A 21,843-nucleotide genomic window follows, 5' to 3' on the forward strand; every position below is an offset into this window, starting at 1 on the left:
TACTAAATAAACAGAGAGAATTGCTTTTTGGATTGGCTTAATATTTTGAATTTTGAATAGTTTTGAGGTTTTCAATAGTCTAAATATTTCACCAAATCTTTTTCTTATAACCATCTGCTGTACGGATAACCTAAATAATATCATACGGCATATGGTTCCCTATTTCCCTGAAGACTTCTGGAAACGTTTAATGGCTTTCACCTTCCGCCCGCTTCGAAAATATTGATTAACCTCAATTCTCCTGTTATATAGACTTACATGCGCCATTAGTATGCAGCCCAAGGTTACAATAAATGAGACGAAGGCTTGTCCTTAGCAACAGACAATCGATAATGATTGATTTTTTGTTCCCTTTGAATGTATTACTGGATACGCGACTTTCCGTTACAACAATCATCGATTGTTAAACTGACTTTGAAAGCTTTAAATTTAAATATTATTTTCATTCTGTTTGTCTGAACTTTATTGACAATATTATTTTCTCTCCTATTTTACAGTTCAACATCTCCATCACCGATCAGCAGTCCATCCTTGATGTTCTGGTGGAGACGAAAAAAATCCTCCAAGATGGTGGCCAACATGAATCGATTATCACGCGGTTACCACTGTGCGTAGAAATTTCACTTCAAACCGCCGAAGGTGGTAGTATGATATTGGAGTTTTGGACGCTTAGCATCAGAACGGACCAAACGAACGCTCCCCAGCGAGCCAACCAGGTGATCTACAATCGTATGAGCTTGCTGCTAAAGTCACTACTATCGGTCACACGAGTAACGCCAGCCTATCGAGTTTCGCGTATGAAACGCGCGGATTCGTACGACATCTACTACCGGATCTATAACGGCGAACCCCAAACTAATCTACTGGGTAAGTAACTGCATTCCTTTTTTTCTAATCTGAGCACATTAAGACGGACAGAATACGGTTTTACACGCCGTAAAAGACTGTGACTGAATGCAGTGTTTAGGATTTTGTTGAAGCGTTCATAATAGCGTTCAAGCGTTGTAAACATATTTACACGAGAAGTTACACGGATTCCGGTTCCGGGAGGGATATACTAAATTTGCAACTGACAGTCATCGTCTGAGTGATGGATGACAACCGTAGTAAGGTCGTTTCATCCAACAAAACCGAGCGAAGTAAACACGAAATGTGAGCGAGTGACCTTTTTACAGCGAAAACCGCTACTTTTATGCTCTCCCTGCCGGTTACTACACTTTTGCAACTACCCTACAGGTAAATCGAAACGTCAAAGTCCATGTTACGAGTCAACGTGAATGCAACTATGGCACCGGTCACCACACGCACACATGTCACATAAGCCACCAGCCACCAGCAAACAACAAACTAAATGAAATTGAGAACAGGTTTTTAGCGAGTTGTGATTGCTAGTGAGACGGTGGTACGTATACCTCCCAAACATGGCCGCAGGTTCATTTGCAGAACTTTGCCAACGTGGCGCCAACGTCCTACGAAGGTTGATATGCTAAAGTAGTGTTGGCAAAAATTAATTACCTTGAGCGTCCCGCTCGATGCTCTTTTGCAATGATGGCGCCGGTGAAGCACTACCCCTTTACTCGACTGCATAGAGAAGGAAAGAGATTGGTGTCCTTTCGTTTTTTGCCCCATAATAGGAATTTGCAATGCCTGACTGCATCAAGCCAAGCTTTTTTCTCTGCGGATTAGAAAACGGTCACTGACCATCGAGGTCGTTCTTATTTGGACTTCATTTATTTCTCTAGGTATTAAGATGTTTTAATTAGACTAATTGGTTAACGTTTATTAACGAAATTCCTCGATATCTTAATAAAATTTTATCACTTCCAAAAATGCTTTCCAAGTTAGTTTGCTTCGTGACCACGTGATCTGTTGCGAAACCGACGTGAGTCGTGTGTCATTCCCCAAACAAAAACCAGTTTTCTCATCTTCAAATCCATGCTAACCTTCGGAGGAAGAGATCGTGATCGAAGTGAATAACCATCACTTCTTATTAAAAGCACGGTTCCAACACTAAGTCGGCGAAACATAAAACTGTTCCGCGATTGTAGACGAGATAGCGCAAGATAGTAACAAAAACAAATGGAACTTACTTTTATAAGCTGGTATTGGTACACTCCAGTACACACTACCCGCTCGACGACAGACGACCTTCGAACAACGCCGCAGCATCACGTACACACGGACGGACAGTTTCTGCATGCTGTAAGCAATTATCTCCTTTTTGCACCTTCCATAAGCTCTCCCGGGCGCGTACTGTTCGTGATGCAAACATGGTTGCGCTTTACGGCCACCCTTCGTCGTGCTAAAATGGAATCAGCGAAATGCATTGTTTTCATTGCACTCTTACGGCAGGGCCAGGAACTAGCAGCAGGTGCAGGTTGTGTGTGTGTTTTTTTTTGTTGCATTTTAGCATTCCGTCTACACTTTAGAAGATGCTCAGCTGTGCGTGACGACGCAGCACCGAAGCGCGATGCGTGTTGTACATTTCCCATCATACGGACCCTTGTGCTGCTGCAGGCCGCGCACCACCTGGCGATGTCATGTTGCAATTGAGCTACAAAGAAACCCGCTGTGTAATCGATGAATCTGTTCAAGGAGGCCGCCATTGTTAAATATTTAAACAATGTTTCAATACGTCGGTGATGCAACACACACGCACGCTTCAAAGCAGACGAATGGATGGATTGTTTTGTGACTGCTGCTTAGAAAGAAGATGATCAGTAAAAGGGGAAATTTAAAGGGTAAAATGTTTGAACGATGCACTTAACATACATACGATTGCGCTCGAGTGCAAATAGAGAGGATGTGGAAAAAGGTAAACAAATCCATCGATAGTGTACCTAATGATTTAACATTTAACCAACCTCTCAATTGATTCCTATTGATTCTATTGCGAAAGTGAGGCTCTTCTCTTTGTTAATATAAATTCCAACATTTTTTTCCATCAACTAAATGTATAATAATCGCACATACAACAGTAATCCTTATCGTTTAAATTTGTTCTAGTTTAATAAACCCCTAATCTACTCAAAACAAGTCCACCAAAATGACCTTGCTCGTACTAAATCTGCTTTAAAGTATGCCCATTCTCATTCAAATCAGTACAATGAGATAGCACAAACAAAAAATTGTGCCTGTGCACGGGACTGTGCGAAATGGCGCGCAGCATGCGCGAAATCATCACGCGCAAATTTCACGGAGCATGCGCTAGAATCGGCTGGCGCCAGCAGAGAAAAGCACACCTCTCGCCATGGAAAGGGAAACAGTGAACGTGGAAGTATTCCCGGTAATTGGCTTTAATTAGGTTTGATTTATGATGCATCGTGAGTCTCGCGCTGTTCCGTCCCGTTTGCTTCCATCAGATCGGAGGTAGTAGAGTCCGAAGGTCATCATACATTTCTACTACGCATACTACTGCATCTGTTCTCCCCCGCTTTAGAAGTGCTACTAGACGATGATCAACTGAAATCGCGTTAGAAACGATTAGAAGTATAGTTCTCCGATTGGGATGAATCAACACAGGAAACAGACGACTATAAGAAAGCTTTCGTGTACGATCGGTGCATGTGATGTGTACCCAGTTTATCGAAAATCCATCGAACTGCAGTACAGTACACCACCACCAATCACATCGCTACTGTTTTTTTTTCACAATATATCTACAACAATGCACATTTCGCGCGATGTGGATAGCAACACAATCGCCAACAGTGGCGCATACACTCTGATGGTCGTAAAAATGTCAAGGAAGTAGAAACGGACATTGCAACAGCAACAAGCAAAACGGCAGCAAGGAAGGTTACCAACGCTGTTGCTAGGACCGATACGGTTAAGCGACATTCAACTCAGAATCTCTCTACGCCTCGACGCGAGTCTATCATTTCGTGCTTCCTTATCGGTAACTGCTTTGGTAGGTCACTTTCATTGTTTGGGGGCGACTATCAAGAAATAGGCGACTCAGCACAGCTACCCAGTACACGAAGAACCAGGTCGTGAAGCTTCAAGCCTAGTCAAGTCAGTATGCTAAGTAGGGCTAGAGATATAATGCCTTCGAATTAACATGTGGTCAGGTTTTATCCATTTGACGGCACCGAGGTGTGTCGTTCGTGACATGTTTTCGTTGGTGGTGAAAGATAAACGAAATTAATTAAAGATACACCCTTACGTTAAGGTCATGTAATCTGAGGAGGTTGTAAAGCACGTGATTCGGGCGTATTAAACTAGCTTTGCTAAGCATGCTCTGGTTCTACAACTCATTACATAGTCCCCAAAAAACGTGCCGAAAGCGTTGGGGTATCCAGCATTAATTTTATGGATGTTTTATTTCTTATTTTCGGTTTTTGTGGATGTAGAGAATCGGAAACCGTATCGAAAATTCATTTACGACTATCAATCAATCGATGTCGCCATTCTGACGACAACCGGAAGTCATTGATGTTTTTTTTTCTTGTATAGCTCTTCCCCTCATTGACTGCACAGAATGCATAGAATGGAATGTGAAGAATGCGGCTTTTTGTGAGCGAACTGTGCCCAGCGGCGCGTAATTCCGGCGTTAGAAACTGCCACAGTATCGGCGGAGGAATTTTAGTGGAGGAGGAACGATAGTTAAAGCACCTACGACAACCTTGTCCAGTCCGATTCGCTCGATTCGTAGTTCGTTTTTCGGCAAGGGCAATAAATTCAAGCCCTTCTAGCGTGCGGTTACTAACACACACGTTTAGAAAGTGCTTGACAATGGTGTCGTCTTTATGCTACCAATGTATCGGATTTCCGTTGAAGGTCTTGAGGAGAAGCAGGTCATTCTAAAATATTTTAGTGAAGAACTCTAATATAGTTACATAAATACCCGCTTGATAAGCCTTTAAGACTAAGTTTTGACTTCCTAATGACAACGGAGGAGAGGTCACTGTTGCATTTCCATAAAAGGAAGTAAACATTTGTATAAAAGAGGAACACATTTGTGTCTTCAGTAATCTCGCATATTAAATCTGTGCCCTTATAACCTAATCGTTTCATTAAGTATATTAATAACAGAGCAAGGAATGGGTGCCATTTTTCACTATCCTGTTTTCATGTACTTTTACTCTACCCTTTTACCGTCCCATGGCTGACGTTAATGTACTGGAAGTAAATGACCGAGCCGGCCCTTCGACCCCAATTCTGTGTGGATAGCGCACCGCACAACTCGTCGAATGACTGCAATGAATATAAAAAAAATCATTAAATGCGTTCGTGTTACCTGTGGAATCAAACCGTCACCGATTCGCATTATGCAATTTATGCGAATAAATTAAGGTTCAAGTCTTCGTTCGTACGGGTAGGTTGCATTGTAAGAACCTTTAGAAAGTTTTCGTTTACCTACGAGAAAGGTTATGGTACCGTTTTGTGTACGTGTGTGGTCTTTTCGAATCGGTTCATCCAAGTACTTAATCACAGTTTAAAACATCGTTCATCCATACTATAATTGAGAAATAAAAGGGGGTTTTTAAAATACTTTTTGAACTTCCTCTCAGCGGCTAGTTCGTGTGCTTATTGGTAGATGTGTACAAATCCAAAGGCAACACTCACGTGATAGCGGTTACTCGTGTGCTTTGCGTTTGACACTACAACTACCTTTAGGCACGCTACTGTATTTTTCCGCTAAACGTTCATCCGTGCGATCAGTTTGGCGCCACCGTGGTGATAATTTAAATTTCACATTGCCCCCAAACGCTTCCCAATGGTTGAGAGCGAACGATCGTGTCTCGTTGCGAAACGCCACCCATCGTATTTGTACAGATGCAAGCGAGAAAGGCAAGCAAACTGGAGGCGCGTTGAGATGCATCCGTTAGGAAGTGGGAAACTGGCGAACCCATCTCATGCCGCTTACCTTAGATTCCAACCTGAAAAACATCTTCCAATCAGTAGGAATTGATTGAAGAAAAAACAAACGCTTTCCTGTTTTGGTGTCAGAGTGTTTGAAGACACGAAGTTCCCTGGTAAGGTCGGTGGAAAAAAGCTGATGGCACGTGCCTAACAGCTTCTCCTTGGTTTGTTGTGAAGGTGCTTCGGTGTCAAGCAACAAATGGTTGGGCGAAAAAATAAATTGCACTTCGTACGCATCGTCTTATTGGCGCGTGGCATGTCGCAGCGTAAGCCTTACGACGACTTTTATGTGCCCTCCACGAAACGACGAGGAGAGTGTAAGAAAGCAACAAAACTGTACAGTTAATTGCACACCCCTGCAGGAACACATCCTCCGGACTATGGAATCTCATGCTGTGTTTGTCTGCCGGTAGACTTAACTTTTTTTTTCTCCGTAAGGAAGTGCAGAATTTATCATTGAGTCGTGAACCTGTCGTCCGCAATCAAGGCACTGTTTTTCGAAGTCACCACTCTTGTGGAGGGAATTATTTGACCGATTAATTTGTTCACTCGAAGGTGTGTGGAAACACGTCTACAGGAATAGAGTCTCCAGGGAGAAACCGGGTCGCTATATGTGTGTACACACCTGAGCAAAGACGCACGATGATAAAATATTAATTAGCAGGATGTCTTTTTTCTTTTTTATTCACTTGGGTCTACCACACACGGGCTGGCAGTGAGGTGCATTTAAATTTATATGTTAATGCACATAGAAACCGGTTCCAGCTGTGAACTTTCCGTTCCCTTACTGGAGGTAAAGATTCCCCTTCGGACGACCAGCAATAACTGGGAATTCCGGTAATAAATGAGACGTGTCATATTTCTGCTTACTATCGCGAAGCGTTCGTTTCAGTCCTTTATCGTTGCGAGTGTCCATGGTACGGACGGCTTTAAGCCACGTCGCGAATGGTACTGGTGCTATGACACTTTGGTGTCTAATCTGGTTGTGCCAGGGAATACCCTTATGAATCTTCATCGACCCACGTTTGTTTGATTTAGCAAACTACAGTGTAGCGTTTCATTCTTGTTTCATTTTATTTCCTCAACAGGCTCCCATCCAAGACTATGTCACTTTTATATCCTATGCCTATGGTTTGTGACAAAACGTCTCGAGTCGTAATAGTTTCGACGACAGTATTGATTTTTTAGTTTGCAATTTTTATGATTGCCTATATCCTCTTCTTCAGTCCTCAAAAGCTGTGCGGCAGCCTTTAACCCAATTAGAACGTGCCTTTACGTCGTCCAAAAGAGAGAACACGTAGAATGTGCTGCATGTCAAGGTCAGGCACGATTAGAACCTCTCCCCAGTTCCAAGATTCTATGGAGCGAAAGCGTTTGCACCGTCTGTATGACATGTTGCATGTTGACCGACCTCAGAAGCACTTGAACGGTTTCCTCAATATTCGCATTCAATTTACCATGGCGCCTCCGACGGCAATAGTTCCTCAGGTAGTAGTTGTGCGGTGCTTTCTGTCAGCATTCCTCCCAACCCGTCACCGTGCCCGTCTAGGGTTTGTTGCATAAAAATAACACGAATCTCGAAGTTGCTAGTTCGTGTGGTGATAGTGAACCCCTATGTAATACTATTTTTTGCTTCCCGCAAAAACAACACACGTTCCACAAGGAATTTGTGGAATATTGGAAAAAAACGTTGCATGCTCAGTGATATAATTCTGTTACCAGCTCTGGACAGAGTTGTGTATATGCCTCCTGGTAATTGCGTTCCAGTCACTGGTCAGGGTGAGTGCGTTAGCTACAGCTACAGAAGAACGGAACTGGATGTGAAGGTAGTGTGTGGTGTTGTTTATTTGCCATCGGGTGCCTTTCGTCATGTCACACAAAACTGGTTCGAACCGGAAGAAACCATACTAGCAATTACGGATGATTTCCTTTTCGCAGTGAGAAGTACTCATTTCCTGCATCTCACTAGATAACTCTGTTCAGTTCAAGCACGATCATTATTATACAGTTGTTAGATAGAATGGGAAAGCTGCGTATAAAAACAATTTATATCAAATACAGAAAATGTGTAATATTTACAAATGCCTACTCTCACAAGCTTACCTTTTAAAGGCCTTATCTCTGATAGCTTCGTTATCATCGGGTGAGTACCTTCCTCACCCAAAACGTGATAATCATAATGGCGCGTATTATTGACATTTCATTCTCACGAAGAGAATTATCAAAACAGTGTCACGTTCCAATACCACACGTTCAGGGCGTTTTTTTATGAATGTACAAACTTTTGTTCAACTCTGATGTGTGATCTCATCATGATTAATCAAATTCTTCTTTTATTAGTGTGTACAAGTAATTGATCTTTCCGCTGACATTTACGGCGAATGTCACACATGGGACTTCCGGAGGCAAATGTTTGGAATTCTTCGGATAGTCAAAGGTGTTTGTTTTCTTTAAGTGTTGTAATTAAACACTCAGACTGATGTTTGATTTTTTATATTGAGGAAGTAAAATATTTTTCTACAAATCTACTAATGTCAAGAAATAAAATCTAAATTCTTTAAATTTGTCATATTGTTCCTTCTTGTTTGCATACTACTCCATGTAGACGATTCTGTACCAATGTTGGAATCTAGTTGGACTGCATTCCTTAGGACATACCTTCAGGTTTTAGTACGATATTTCCCTTCTACTGTTCCTACTACCACAGTGAATATCTCCGTTCAGTTTGATACAACCAACCCTCATTTGCATACTAGCAAAAAGTGCAAGCATACCGTTAGGCACTCGTCGTCGGTACATTTATTGTACTCCTATTTGTTTTTCTTTGCTCTCAGTTTTGTACGCTACACACATGACTCGTACGATTGTATTCGTTACTCGTTGTTCGATCCCTTCTCCACTGGCTGAAACCAAACCGGCGACCGGAGACATGCACATGCAATTAGAAGAACATGCCGCAAAACTGCACCGTGTGTGTACACAAATATAGCTGCCCCAACCGGTGCGAAACCGTAGTGAAGAAGTTATTTTTAAAACAGTTGTACTACAGCTACACACTGTTCAATGTCACGGGGAGCCGGGTTCAGGAAAATTACAGACAGTTTCCTCCCCTGTGTGTGTGTGTGTGTGTGTGTGTGTGTACTAGAGAGTACGGTTGAGAACGCTTCTATTGGCAACGTCACTTAGCCAATTAATCGTCTGGTTTTTAATGCTATTTTCCTTTACCGGTAAAAGTACTAACGATCGGTGACATCTATGATGCATCGATCGTACTCGAAAGGAGAGTGTCCCAGGTAGTGCGTTCACCCATTCGTTCGGACTTATTTTAATCATCCACCAGGCTAAAAACAATCCAGCACACGTTTGCATGTGCAGCAATGTGTTTATTTTACTTTTTTTCCCGTCCTGTCCAGTGCAATCATAATGTTGTTATTTTACCAGCTGCGTCCGAATGGTGTGTTGTTTGCGCGCGATTGGGAACTGATCGCTCGACACCGATCGGTAAACATATCAGCAATCAACGGGTTATACGCATAAAACATTAGAATCGCTTCAACTCCTTCCCTTGTTACCGTTTAATGGGTACATCTATACTTGATGTTGTAAACAATAGTGTTGCTTTTGTCCCTCCTCCATTAGCTCGGACTAAAATTAGATTGTTTTGTAGCTCGGTTTGTTTGTTTCAGCTTGGGATCAAGTGTCGCGAGCACGGATTTTTTTTTCAGAACAGGAATGCTTACAATTCGTATTTAATGTTACATTTGAGTTGCTTCTAAGATGCTTTTAAGATGCTTTAAAACTAGATGCAGTTATCCAGTTTGTTAGATTTCTACAAAAAGTCTTATTACTAATTTATGCTTTTCTCCTCTTTGTTTTATAAACAAAGGAATAAAATTCCAACAAAACATCTGTTCAAAGTTCATTTTCTGGATATGATCAATGTGATAAAAGTTCAACGTAACATTATGCGATACATATCTGGTAAGGTTTAAAAGATTTAGTATTTCTACATTTATTTTCTTCCTGAACATTGTGACACTTTGTTAGATAACGAACAAAGATACCTTAACGGTGATAAGATAGTGTTTTCTTAATACAAAAATTACAACCGACTGTGGTCAACATGTGTTCGCGGTAAAGATATCTGACATCATACTGATGAACTGTGACCTAAAGAGCATTATCGTAACCACAACAGGGGTCCTCACACCGATTGAATTAACAGAAAAGAAAAGGAAAAAACAATATTCCCCTTTTTGTCGTTTGACTTATCGGGAATGATAAGAAACGGAACTGTTTTCACAGTTTACCAGGTTAGAAACCTCCCCGGACGACAGATAACCCCCCATGGAAGCTGATACTCGAAAAACAATAATCTTTTACGGCGTTGTTCTGACCTTTTGAACCACCTGGTCTCGCCGGCTCTAGATCACCCTTAAAGACGAATCAAAGGCATCTGCTCGAACGGAGATAGCTTTTCTTTTTTGCGTATTATTTTGCACCGAATCGTGTACCGGTCTCTCCGCGGCGGTATACGCTTATCAGTGAGCGAATGATTTGAGCTAGGCAATCCGCAGCCTATGAGGAAAACTCCAATAAAAAAAGGAACATCCTTATCTTGCCGTACGGCAATTGACGTCAGCTGATGAATTAGCCACAAACTCGGATGGTTGGTCCCGAAGCGGCGAGAAGTTTTGCTCAGGATCGACCATCGCTTTCCTTATCTGTGTGCCAAACCAAACAAACAACAACTGTCCGCTTTTCACTCATCCCTCGTAGGTGAAATGGCGGGAAAATGGTTTACCGTTCAAACAAAAGCGCTAACCATGTTCCTCTTACTCTCAGCCCCTTCGAAATGTACAGAGCCGATTAATCAATCGATGTTCACGGCGCCAAACAGTCGATTGTCTCTGAGACAGCATCGGCGGGGATCTCCGACCTATGATGGATAGACAGGGTGGGATTGAGGTCGCTGTGCAGTGCTCAGTCCAAGCGAAACGACCTCGTCTAATATCTTCATTCGTTACATCTGACTGCATCACACCTTAACGGCCACCACCCCCAACGTAATGGAGGCCAGCCACAGCTGTAGTAAGTCTGAAGGTTCCTCTAGAGAATGTCTTTCCCCGTTGAAGGTGGACGATTCATCATCATCGTGGTAATGTCTTATTCTAAACCTTGCAACGATGAGCATAATCAACTTTTAAAATTACAACACACCCCGTGTCCACAGAAACGCTACATGACACGTTCGTACGTGACATTAGTGGCGTGGGTTGATAGGTTCCATTTTTTTTTGGCGGGCAAATATTTTAACCTGTCCCCCTGCCCTCGGTCTGTTTTGTGCCGGGGGTTAGTTTGGCAATAGCACAGTTATGTTCGAGATGCTAAAAATAAACCATGTACCGGCTGTCCGTTCGTCCGGTATTTCTAGGCTATTATTATCCGTCGGCGATCGTTCGCTAGACAAAAAGAACGCTAATGTAAGAGATCACCGGCGTTGTCGTCGTCGTCGTCTACAGGCAGTCTCCCAAAAAGCAGGTGGTGTACACTGGTGTTTGTACCGTCGATGAAACGGCCTGAATCCGCGGAAGAGGGTTGTCTGAATCGGGGTTTCGACAGCACAATCGGTTTTACAATCAGGTTTTTTGCACGGTGCCTTTTGCTGCATAGCAACAGCAGCCACGCAGTGCTGCATTTACACCGTTCCGAGGGTTGTGTGCTTCTCTCAGGTGTGGTAAACATTACGGACATTACGGTTATATCTTCGACGAGATCAATCACGAGTAGCAAATACTTCAATGAGATGAATGTTGTGTGTGTGTGTGCCGTGACTACTCGTGCTGATATGGCTGTCCCGCAAACGGCTTCAAGCAGCGGAAGTATTGAGCCAAAATTGGATAATCGTCGCCTGTCAGACGCAGATGACTGACGCCTCGAGTGAGGGTGTCTCGTGACTGAGCAGTAAGATAGATATTTAATTTCCCATTAATGTACTGGTGCGAACCGCACCGAACAGCATATATTATATAAGTGCATTCTTTGTTTGGACGACAACTCCTCAACAAGAAGAAGTAATCAAATCGCTCGATGGTACGATCTTGCGCGACCCCACGCTGCTAAGGGACTTTATGAGGGCGCGGCTCCATGTTTAGGGTTGTTCATCCAACAGTAGCGCACACACACAAACACTTACAACGCGTGCAAAAAGTGCAAATATAAACTGAACTCCCGCAGCGAAAGCGGCCCCACACACGGCAAGACAGGTTTCGGGTTAGAGGGCCTTTAAATATCAAAACAAAACGATTATCTCTGTTTGCACTGTCCACGGGTATGAAACAGCAAAAAGGGTGGTGGGTGGGTTTGCACAGAGGGTTAAGGTATTTAAATTGTACAATCCATTCGTAGTACACCACGTCAACAGAAAATGGTTTGGATAGTACGCGAGAACAATGTGAACGCACTATACACATACTAAGGAAGACAAAGGAGAGTGAGTGACCGGACTTTAAACCGCGTTGCTTGGGGGGGTGGTAGAATAGTAAGATGGTAAACATGGTTCATATTTTTTATTCAATTTTATGTTTTCTACCCTTAAAGTTTTTAGCTGAAAACATGCAGCTGTGGTATATAGTTGAAGAAATCACACCCACCAAAAACATCACGACCTACAAAATTTTACTGAAGCCGCGGATTCGCTGGCGCCAACACCTAGAGCCATTTATGGTGACAGTAACAATCCCACTGTTGGCAAAATACACGGAACTCAACCCTTTGCTTTTGTTGGTAACTCTCGGCTGTGAGCATTACAGGGGTGTTTTTTTTTAACAGGATCTGAGAAACGATCTCTCTCGCACGATCGCGTGATCATGTCGTTGTGTTCTGTTGGAAACGCTTACAAACGTAGCGTTTGTTAGGGTGTCTCTTTCAGTCAAATGCTCTCGCTCCCCACCAAGGGTGAATTATTACAAATGCACATGCCAAGGGATGATGTGGCTAGGGGAAGGAGGCTTTGGGGAGTTAAATTCCCCCACGATGACAAGACTGGCGCCGCGAGCGTACGTACGATCCGTATCTCTACACCACTACACCCAGACAAACCCCATACGCAACGAAAACGCACACAAAACCAACCAGTGTTGTGTGTGCGAGAGCACTCGCGGCCCGCGAAACACCAAAAGCATTTGACACTCATTCCGGTTCTCTCATTCATTTCTCAACCCTCGACACTAGGGGATGGTTACAACCAGGTTCGCGTCGGACAGTTGTGCACACAAATCGGAACGCTAAACATGGCAGTGGCCTACCGGACGAAGATTACGTTCTCACCAACGCAAACCGGACGCGACAACACGATCATGATGAAGAGCGATCACTTCCTGAAGGATATCAGCCCAAAGCATGTACGCTACAACTACAACAAGAAAGTGTAAGTATCTTCCCTCGCCTAGCACTAGAAACGTTTCGTCTTTCGATTGTTCTCGATTTGTGGGCGGCCTGTGTGCAGTTTTCAGTTCCACCGGTAACAGTGACAGTTTAGTTTTCAAATCAGTAAAAAGTGTGTAGGCGACAAAAACCGAAAAGTAAATGCCGGATCTTACTGTTGTGCGTTTCGTGAACAACCTTGGTTAAACAACTATCGTAGGTGGTGAACAAGTCCTTCTTTGGCAAAAAAGAAACTGCAAAAAAAAAACAATTGCCAGCAGTGTGGAATGTGTAGAAAGAGTAGTAAGGTGCAAAGTGAGTTGACGGTTATTGGAGCCCATTACACACGGGACCTGTTTCATTTTTTTGGGACACGTCCCCCAAAAACCTCGTCCACGTCCAAATGTATAAAATGCTGATTCATGCGCGCGTATCGCCGTCTCGTGCATTTGCGTCACTGTCGCGCCACATTCGTTCGGTCTGTACAACTGTGTGTGCCCCCCATACAGATCGTGATGATCGACGCCCCAAAAGCGACGGAAATGGTGGAAACGGACGGACAATCAATTCTTCGCATGCTGAATGCAGCCGTAGACCACAGTATGATGATGATGGCTTCGGATAAGCAGTAGTGTGTCTGTGTGTGTGTGTGTGTTTTTTTTTTAATTTCTTGCCATCCATCAACGCAAGCAAAAGATGGATAGAAGCTGCACGAAAGTGGAAAAGATTGAGACATACACAGATGCGCGCACGGCCGTATGGTGCATTCCTTATGCGCTTGGGAGGGAGTTAGATGAAAAATTATGCCATTGGAATGATGGTTTAGCTGGAGGTGTGGAAAAACATGTCCGCCATAAACTCCCCACGCTGGAATGCACTTGATTATACTCCCCTTCTAGAGCTAGCGTAGGTGATAAAAAGCGAGTGCGAAGAGCAAATCATGTTGACGTCTACCAACAAAGTTGGTGTCGGTTCGATGCGAACTAACGATGTCATGTTGCGGGAAGATTGAGACGATCCAACAAACAGATGGAGCGCTGTCCGCATTCATTAGGCGCATAATCTTGGTGATATCTTTAGCACGGTGAGGTACCGGAGACGCGAAACATAAGCATTTTGTGAAATCGGTATCTGTCTCCATCCCATCAACAAGTCCGTCGTGAAGGCTATACCGAGTACCGTGAGGGTTTTTGAGAGTTATACGGGTGTTCCACGTATACAGTGTCTGTGCGTGACATTGTGATGCAGCCTTCGGAAAATCCCCAGATATTGATCGGCCGATCGTATAGCTGCATGCTCGATCCGGACGATGAAAAGAACCGGTTTAATTTTTTGGTGAATTCACGTAAAGCATCAGGCAGTGATGTTGGAGCGACCTTCCCTCCCCATAATTCCACAATGAAGTTAGACGATCCATACTGGGTTGCAAAACGATTGGACGTGTGTTGGTGTGGTATCTTCTTCATGGAGAAATAGACAGCAACAGTCACACTAACGTTACACACACGGTACTAATCAAGAAATGGAAAGTGGATGTGATATCATCACCCCACAGAGTGACTGGCAGTAGGTAGATATACACCCGGCCCTACTATCAGAGTTGCACACGCTCGAAATATAGTACATCCGCATGATAGGCAAAATTAATTCCACGTAAAGTGCCCACACACCTCGGGTGCTGCCTAATCCCACAAGGACCCCTGGCGGTTTAATCTTTCCAAGTACTTCACTGCGTTTGAAGTATACTTAAATCTGATGTCAAGATAAGGAGATAAGACAAATTTTATGGTTCTTGGTGAACCTGTTTCTGGAAATTACTCACATTCGTGAAGATTGTCAGTATCTCTTCATATCTCAAATAATCCAACTTTTACTGAATGACCGAATCACCTTTTGGCTATTGGTTACAATCGTATTCTAATCAATCCAATGCAGTTACCCGGATTACTACTCAATAAAATTATTGCCCATCTAGCAATGTACATTAAAAATACAACAACCTTCGACAGACCATCATGCCAGGTGCTCACAAGTTGTGAATCGTATGATTGTAATCACCTTGATAAGACAACTCTGCTCTCTCCCTCTCTCTCCCTCTATAGATCTCTACACCGCCCAATGGCGGTACCACTGCAGTTGAATAATCTTCTGCGGATCATGCACAGAAGACGAATGATAAGATTAGCCACTTTTCCAGCAAAGGCAAACATTGAGGCACTATCACTAGCAACATAGTTGCGAAATAAAGTAAATTTTGCACCGAGAAGTAATTTACCTTCTATTGAGCTCAAACCGGATCACTGCGCGTAAGCACAGTTACGTGATTATACCACCCAGTTTACCATCAGAAGAGGGCATCTATCGAGCTACAGGAGGAGTAGTTAAGTGGCCACTCACTTTCAGCACCTTAGGATGAAATTGCTGCCCTAAGGAGAAGCTGTGCAGTACCTAGCGAAGGGCATATAATCACACTTTTGCCTATCAGCACATTATCCTGCGGGGTCAGTTTTGCTGACCACCATTTACTTGTCATGGTTTTAACCGCATCGCAACAGTAATTTGATTTTGCAAAGATCGAATATTTTTTCCACTTCTTTTTCGCATTTCGTATATTTATTCTTGCGAACCTTTCTCTCTCGTAATGCTATAAAACAACATACAAAATAATCAGCCTTTCACTTGGGTCGGTTTGAAAAATTGATCGTAAACAGTTCGCGACCGTGGGTAGATTCATTCATAAAACCACCTACCTTCATCCGTTTGCTTTAACGAGCTTACGGCGTGGGATTTATGCTGCCCTGCGAGACCATAGCCCTACGGTGGCTTGTAAGGGCATTTGCTCCACGTCTCTCACGTGGGCGTCCAGTTCTTTCGTAGGCATCATGTGTCCGTGCCACACACACACACACACATACGCAGATGAAATCAGGTACGGTACGTTGGTGGCTTCTCCCCCTCGAAACCTGTCAACCTCGATGATCGATATTTCCTTTATGAAATTCAAATCGTGTTACCGATCGCTGAAAATAGCCGCTTTTTAATAATTTCACATCGCACCGTAGGAAAGGCGATAACAACCCACACATGAAAATACTTTCGAAGCGACAATTATATTGCAGTTGCAGTTGGTAAATTGGCTGTCAGGTTGTGCGGAAAGAGTGAAATATGATTATGAAAGATCAGACCGCGGTATGCTGATAGAGAGGGGAGATCGGCCGGACCTGGAGCGATAATTTCCCTCTGCTGCTAGTGATCGCACCATGTTGGTCTTATGGGACAACCAGATCGGAGGCCAACTCATGCAGACGCCTATTTATGGTCCGAAGTCGAAGACAGAAAATGGCCAATGAAACGATCACCACCAATCTGCATAACCGTTGGTGGGTGGTTTGTATGGACAGTACAAGGTTCAGCCTTTGTTTCAGTTTAATGCCCACATGTAATTGTGGATTTTTATTCTGCTAGACAGATAGGATTAATTTGCAAAGACGTTGGTGTAAGTTCCCTGGAGCAATGCATCCAATTCTGCTTAATTGAAACACATCTTTGCATTGCTCAGTTAATGAATCATTCGTACAGAGCAGTAATCTTATCGCTTAAACACGTTACTTTCACGTGACGTGTACACCCATGGGTGGAATGTTTGAATAAGTAGCAGTAATCGTTTATAAATTGTTTGAATTTTCAACCAATAAAGAATTGTGTCTAGCTTCAAAACGATGACTTTGATAAGAAACACTGTCTAGCACAATAAATTAGTGTCGCTTGTGCGGTGTAATTATGACTCAACCCCGCTGCTTGCAAATGTACAGCAATTGGTGTACATTAGCATCCACGTTTCTAATGGGATTCCCAGCCACCGCTTCACAATTACTAACTACGAAAAACATACATTTTATCTTAAATGCGATTGCGTACCAGTTTTTCAATGACGCACGAACGATGGTAAATTGGCACAGAACTCCGTATCGAAGAACACTGTCATAACAGAGCGTGCACGATTGTAAACATTTGTTCAATGGAAATCCATCGTTTACATGATAAACAGCAAAAGAATAATGCGTTTCTCCACACGTACGGAAGCTGTTGCATCTATTTAAAGCACGATTGTCAAAATGATTATCAACAAGAACAGAACTTTGCAAAACGTCGAACTGAAAACTCATGCCCCCCCTGATAAGACCACGCATTTGCCCGTATACGTCTGTACTAATATATCGCGTTCTTTTCCTCTTTCACGTTCCTTTTTTTTGCAGGGAGAAAAAGGTTATCGATTTGGACAAACCGATGCGTTGTGGTGCCTTCGTGGATGCTTCGCGCGTAAAAAAACACACCGAGGATGATTACACACTGCCCGAAACGCCACCGTTCAGCTGGCTGCTACCGAAACCACGCGACGAAAGCACGTTCCGTGACGGTGGTGGTGAGGACCGTGTATCCCTACATTCGCCCACCAACGTGGACGAGAACTGTTCCAACAACGCGAACAATCTCAACAACAACACCAGCAAAGGATCGTACGAATCGAACAGTGCCGCCGGTCCGATGCATTTCCGATTGTCACAATCGCCAAAGAGTGGTCCAGCGGGTGATTCGATCGGTGGAATCGCAGTCCCAGGAGCAACCGTAGCAATGCCCGCCACCGGAACATCACCACCGAGCTCACTGGGTGCCGGTGGTGAATTAAGGCGCTCGTCACGATGGTCGATTCGGCGCGATCCGTCCGAGAACGATCGGATGCTGAAGGAGCTACAGTTTGCGTTTGCCGAAACGACGGCCCAGGGTGAGCTGGCGAAGTTTTTGCGTGAGTGTTCCAATGCACCGACGTTGCAGGAGTTCGACTTGATGCGGTCGAGCGGTGCGGACACGATTACGGAGGATGAAAATATGGACGGTAGCAGGATACTGACGGAAGCCGATACGTGTCCGGACAGTGGTGAAGAGGATGATCCACTAAACGACCTCACCCGCCAGTTGGAACAGTTCGAAACATCCCTGCCAGAATACGAATATCTAGTGTCCTCCCTCTGTCAGTCGATCGACAGCAATTCGAATAGCTAAGCGCGGTGTAACAGCAGTGCCGACGTGTTTCTACATCGTCAGCTTACAGCCGGGGGTGCAGAAGAATCATTTTGTGCGGGAGTATGCCGGGATTATTATTAATTTTAACGAGAGAACCAACTGTCGACTGATATTTTTTGATGATATTCATCTTCACACATACACATATACAAGACACACACACATTTACACGAGCCAGGTGTACACACACAACACACAACGAGTGCGAGAAAGACAAGAGCGACTCGTTACAGTTCAGGGAGTCACAGCAACACTAAACACACACCTAATGCATTATGCGATACTACACGTGTACGGTAAAGATGAAACATAAGGCAGGATTCGGCAGAGGCAGATAAATTTGTAGCAGGCGGCCAAAGAAAGGCACATGGTGAAGTCACTTCGGGGCGAGGGTTTATGTTACAGACACCACACTCTGACGTGTACAGCATATGCGATTGGTGATAGCGTGTGATTAGTGAAAAAGCACAATCGGAATGCAAAGGTCATGCGTAAAATGTGTTGCGAAATATGTTTCCTTGCCTTAGCCATTTAATAAGAGCAACATCTGTAGCTTTTTAGGCTCTCGCGTAGGCGCGTGTTTATCTGTAAAATCTATAATCGATACATCGATGAATCAAAGTTCCTTAGCGTGCGAGACTAATGGGGTCGGATCGTGCTAGTGCGTAAGCGTAGTGAAAGTAAGTTCGATTCCCCAAGATCTGTAACAAAAAGGGATATTACATTCATTTGACGATTATTGTTTATCCTATACATATTATGAAGCAAAATTATCTACTACCCGCCATATATATACGCGCGCGGCAAAGGAAAGCTTTCCGCCTGTTTTGTGCATATCGGGTGCGTTTTGCACTCTGTTTTGAAATATTTGAAACGTATTGGCTTTAACTCTGTTTTTTTCTTCTCTTCATTTTTCTTTATTTCGTTTGCTTTAAGCGCGATAGGGCTAGTTAGTAGGGGAAAAATACAGTAAGAAAGATTGTTAAAACGAATGCTTAGGGGTTTACGTTCTTTATGGAAATGTTTTTTTTTGCTCACCGCCCCAATCGAAGCCCCAAAGCCTTGTGTAAATAGTACAAAATCACGATCGTTTATCTTATTGCATATTATATGATCACCTTTAAGCTCATCTGTACATAAGCAGTGCATAAAATTGCTCATTTGTCACACTTTCGGTGTTAGGATGGGGCTTCGATCGAATGACGCCGTGTAAGAAAATGTTTACCATATCGAACGTAAACCGTCAATATTTTGGGGCGCAATGACATTAAGTCAGAACTATTGTATGAAACTACTAATCAAAATCATCGTTAAAGCCAGATTACCAACACAAACCATCGAGGCCGTGCGAAAGTGTTTTTGCAAGACCCGACGTTTCCTATTGTTATTCACGGTTTTTATCCTTTTGTCAGATTATATTGAATTAGAGCAGCGTGGGGTTGAGCAAGTTTAGTAGTGGGCAATGTATAAAATCGTTGCATAAATCAAGCGACTTAGAAAGGGATAATGCAGTTTAAATATAAGCTAATGGAAGTCTATGCTTTAGCCTTACTTTTGTTTTTTTTTGTTTTTTTTTTTGCTATACTATCTTATCCTTATCAACACTTACTTACTGCACTAAATTAATGGATTAAGATATACATTCGCTAGGGAACCCTTCTCTAGGTGGAAGGGTTGAACTTTATTTCTTTTGCATCACCGCGTAGAATGGATTGATTGTTACCTTCATTTTATTGTCTCCCATTGCAAACAATATGTCGATTGAAATGGCCAAACATTATAGATAAGTACACCGGGGAAGAATTAGTATGTATTTGCTGATCATAAATCGTTACTTGCTATATTCTGCTTCTTTCGTTGAGGGCCTTTTCTGTCGTAATTTTTTTCTTTATCATTTTCCATGAAGACTGACGAAAGTAAGCGTATAGAAAAGTCATGTTTGGTCTGGTCTGGGGAGGTTTGTTTTGTTTCGCTGTATTTTGCGCTAAATTAATTGTAGCTAAAATTCGAGTCATTTTTATTTGTGTAGATCGTGTAGGGGATAAACCGTCGGTGGACATAAATTAGACAAGTATATTTTTTTCATAGAAAAGGGAAACACGGTTAAGATTGACAAATGTGGGAAACATTTTGAATTCATTCAGGTGGGTTTAGGTAGGGGAAAAGGCAGATGAGCGGGGAAAGGAAATGGTGGCATTATAATATTTAATATCTCAGAACCGAATGCTTTGTTTTCCATAATTTTGATTTTTCACTGCAGCAAGACAACAATTGAATTATACAATTAAACATATTTACATCCAGACTATCAGATGAAATTCACCCCGGTAAAGTGCGTAACAGAAAGATATCCTCATTAAGTAAGCGATCAAACAAAGCTCTGTAATAGTTTATTTGACCCTTTATTATACATACTTGTACCTCTATTCAAGGAAATAGTACCGGAACAACATGTCAACAAACAAATAAACCCAAATTATTAAGAAAACAGAGAAAAAAATATCGTATTCTGCTAACATCATGCTTCCAAATATCCGAAAACAATTATTTTCTTTGTTCATAACGACTGCTAGAGAGATATACTAATGATTTCTCATTTAAATGCGTAACCTGTTATGCAGGAACTTATCAATCCAGTTGAAACGTTTCGTTAAGTTTGTTGCGGTAACTCAAAGCTCCGGCCATTTGAACGAAAAGCTTTCGGTCGCTACGATTTCACTATGGTGGAAAAGCGTACAGATTTCAAATATTTTATATTTTATTTAACAAATCATACCTTTTGCCGAAACATTATCAACAAAATTATCTAGAATTGTAAAACACGCTTCTATTTTACAAAAAACAATAGTTTTTGTTAAAATAATTTGTTACATTTCTCAAACAAAATTGTCGACAATTTAACTATTTATTTTGTTTTTTAAAATTGTTCAAAACTAAACTCACAAATCATAAACCTACAAACAATAACTAATAGACCTGATAGAAACTAATAGACGCAAATCGAATTTGCTGCTTAGATGACAGCATTACAAATCGCCTTCACGGTGCAACGCTCTGTCTTCCTCGGCGTGCCGGTTTCGGTATAACGCCTACCTTGGCTGGGGTCATGCAGTAAACATACCACTAACATGTGTGCATTTTGAACCACCATCGAAGCGGAACATTAGCTTACGAACGAACCCAAACAGAGAAGCACGCGTTTTCGTTTGAACGCAAGAAAAGCGCCAGCAACACCAAGAGTCTTGCCACCTCTAGCTCGAAGTGTAACGCTCCGGATATTCGTACGGATAAGCTTTATTTTGACAGAAACGTTTCCTGCCGGAACTTCTGCCAGCTTCCGCTAAACTTCCTGGGTTAGAGATTAGGTGCCTTAAGAATGTTTTCCTCAAATGTCGTACGAAGGCTTTACCAAAGGACATCTGCAGTGAACGATGACTTTGGCGTTTTCCACGTTGCTGCTTGATACTAATG

The 21,843-nt window shown here is 42.7% G+C and overlaps 1 protein-coding gene across 1 annotated transcript in view; it reads left to right on the plus strand.

Annotated features, from left to right (window-relative positions):
- Positions 1-19,910, plus strand: part of LOC125768568 (autophagy-related protein 13 homolog) — a 31,991-nt gene extending 12,081 nt beyond the window's left edge. The window contains exons 2-4 of the mRNA XM_049436419.1: positions 498-867; positions 13,099-13,294; positions 17,547-19,910. Coding sequence (XP_049292376.1) covers positions 498-867; positions 13,099-13,294; positions 17,547-18,351 — 1,371 coding nt within the window. The 3' untranslated portion in view covers positions 18,352-19,910. The remainder of the gene's footprint in view (positions 1-497; positions 868-13,098; positions 13,295-17,546) is intronic.
- The last annotated feature ends 1,933 nt before the right edge of the window (positions 19,911-21,843 follow it).

The sequence above is a fragment of the Anopheles funestus genome, chromosome 3RL (assembly GCF_943734845.2).
Source record: "Anopheles funestus chromosome 3RL, idAnoFuneDA-416_04, whole genome shotgun sequence".
Classification (NCBI taxonomy): domain Eukaryota; kingdom Metazoa; phylum Arthropoda; class Insecta; order Diptera; family Culicidae; genus Anopheles; species Anopheles funestus.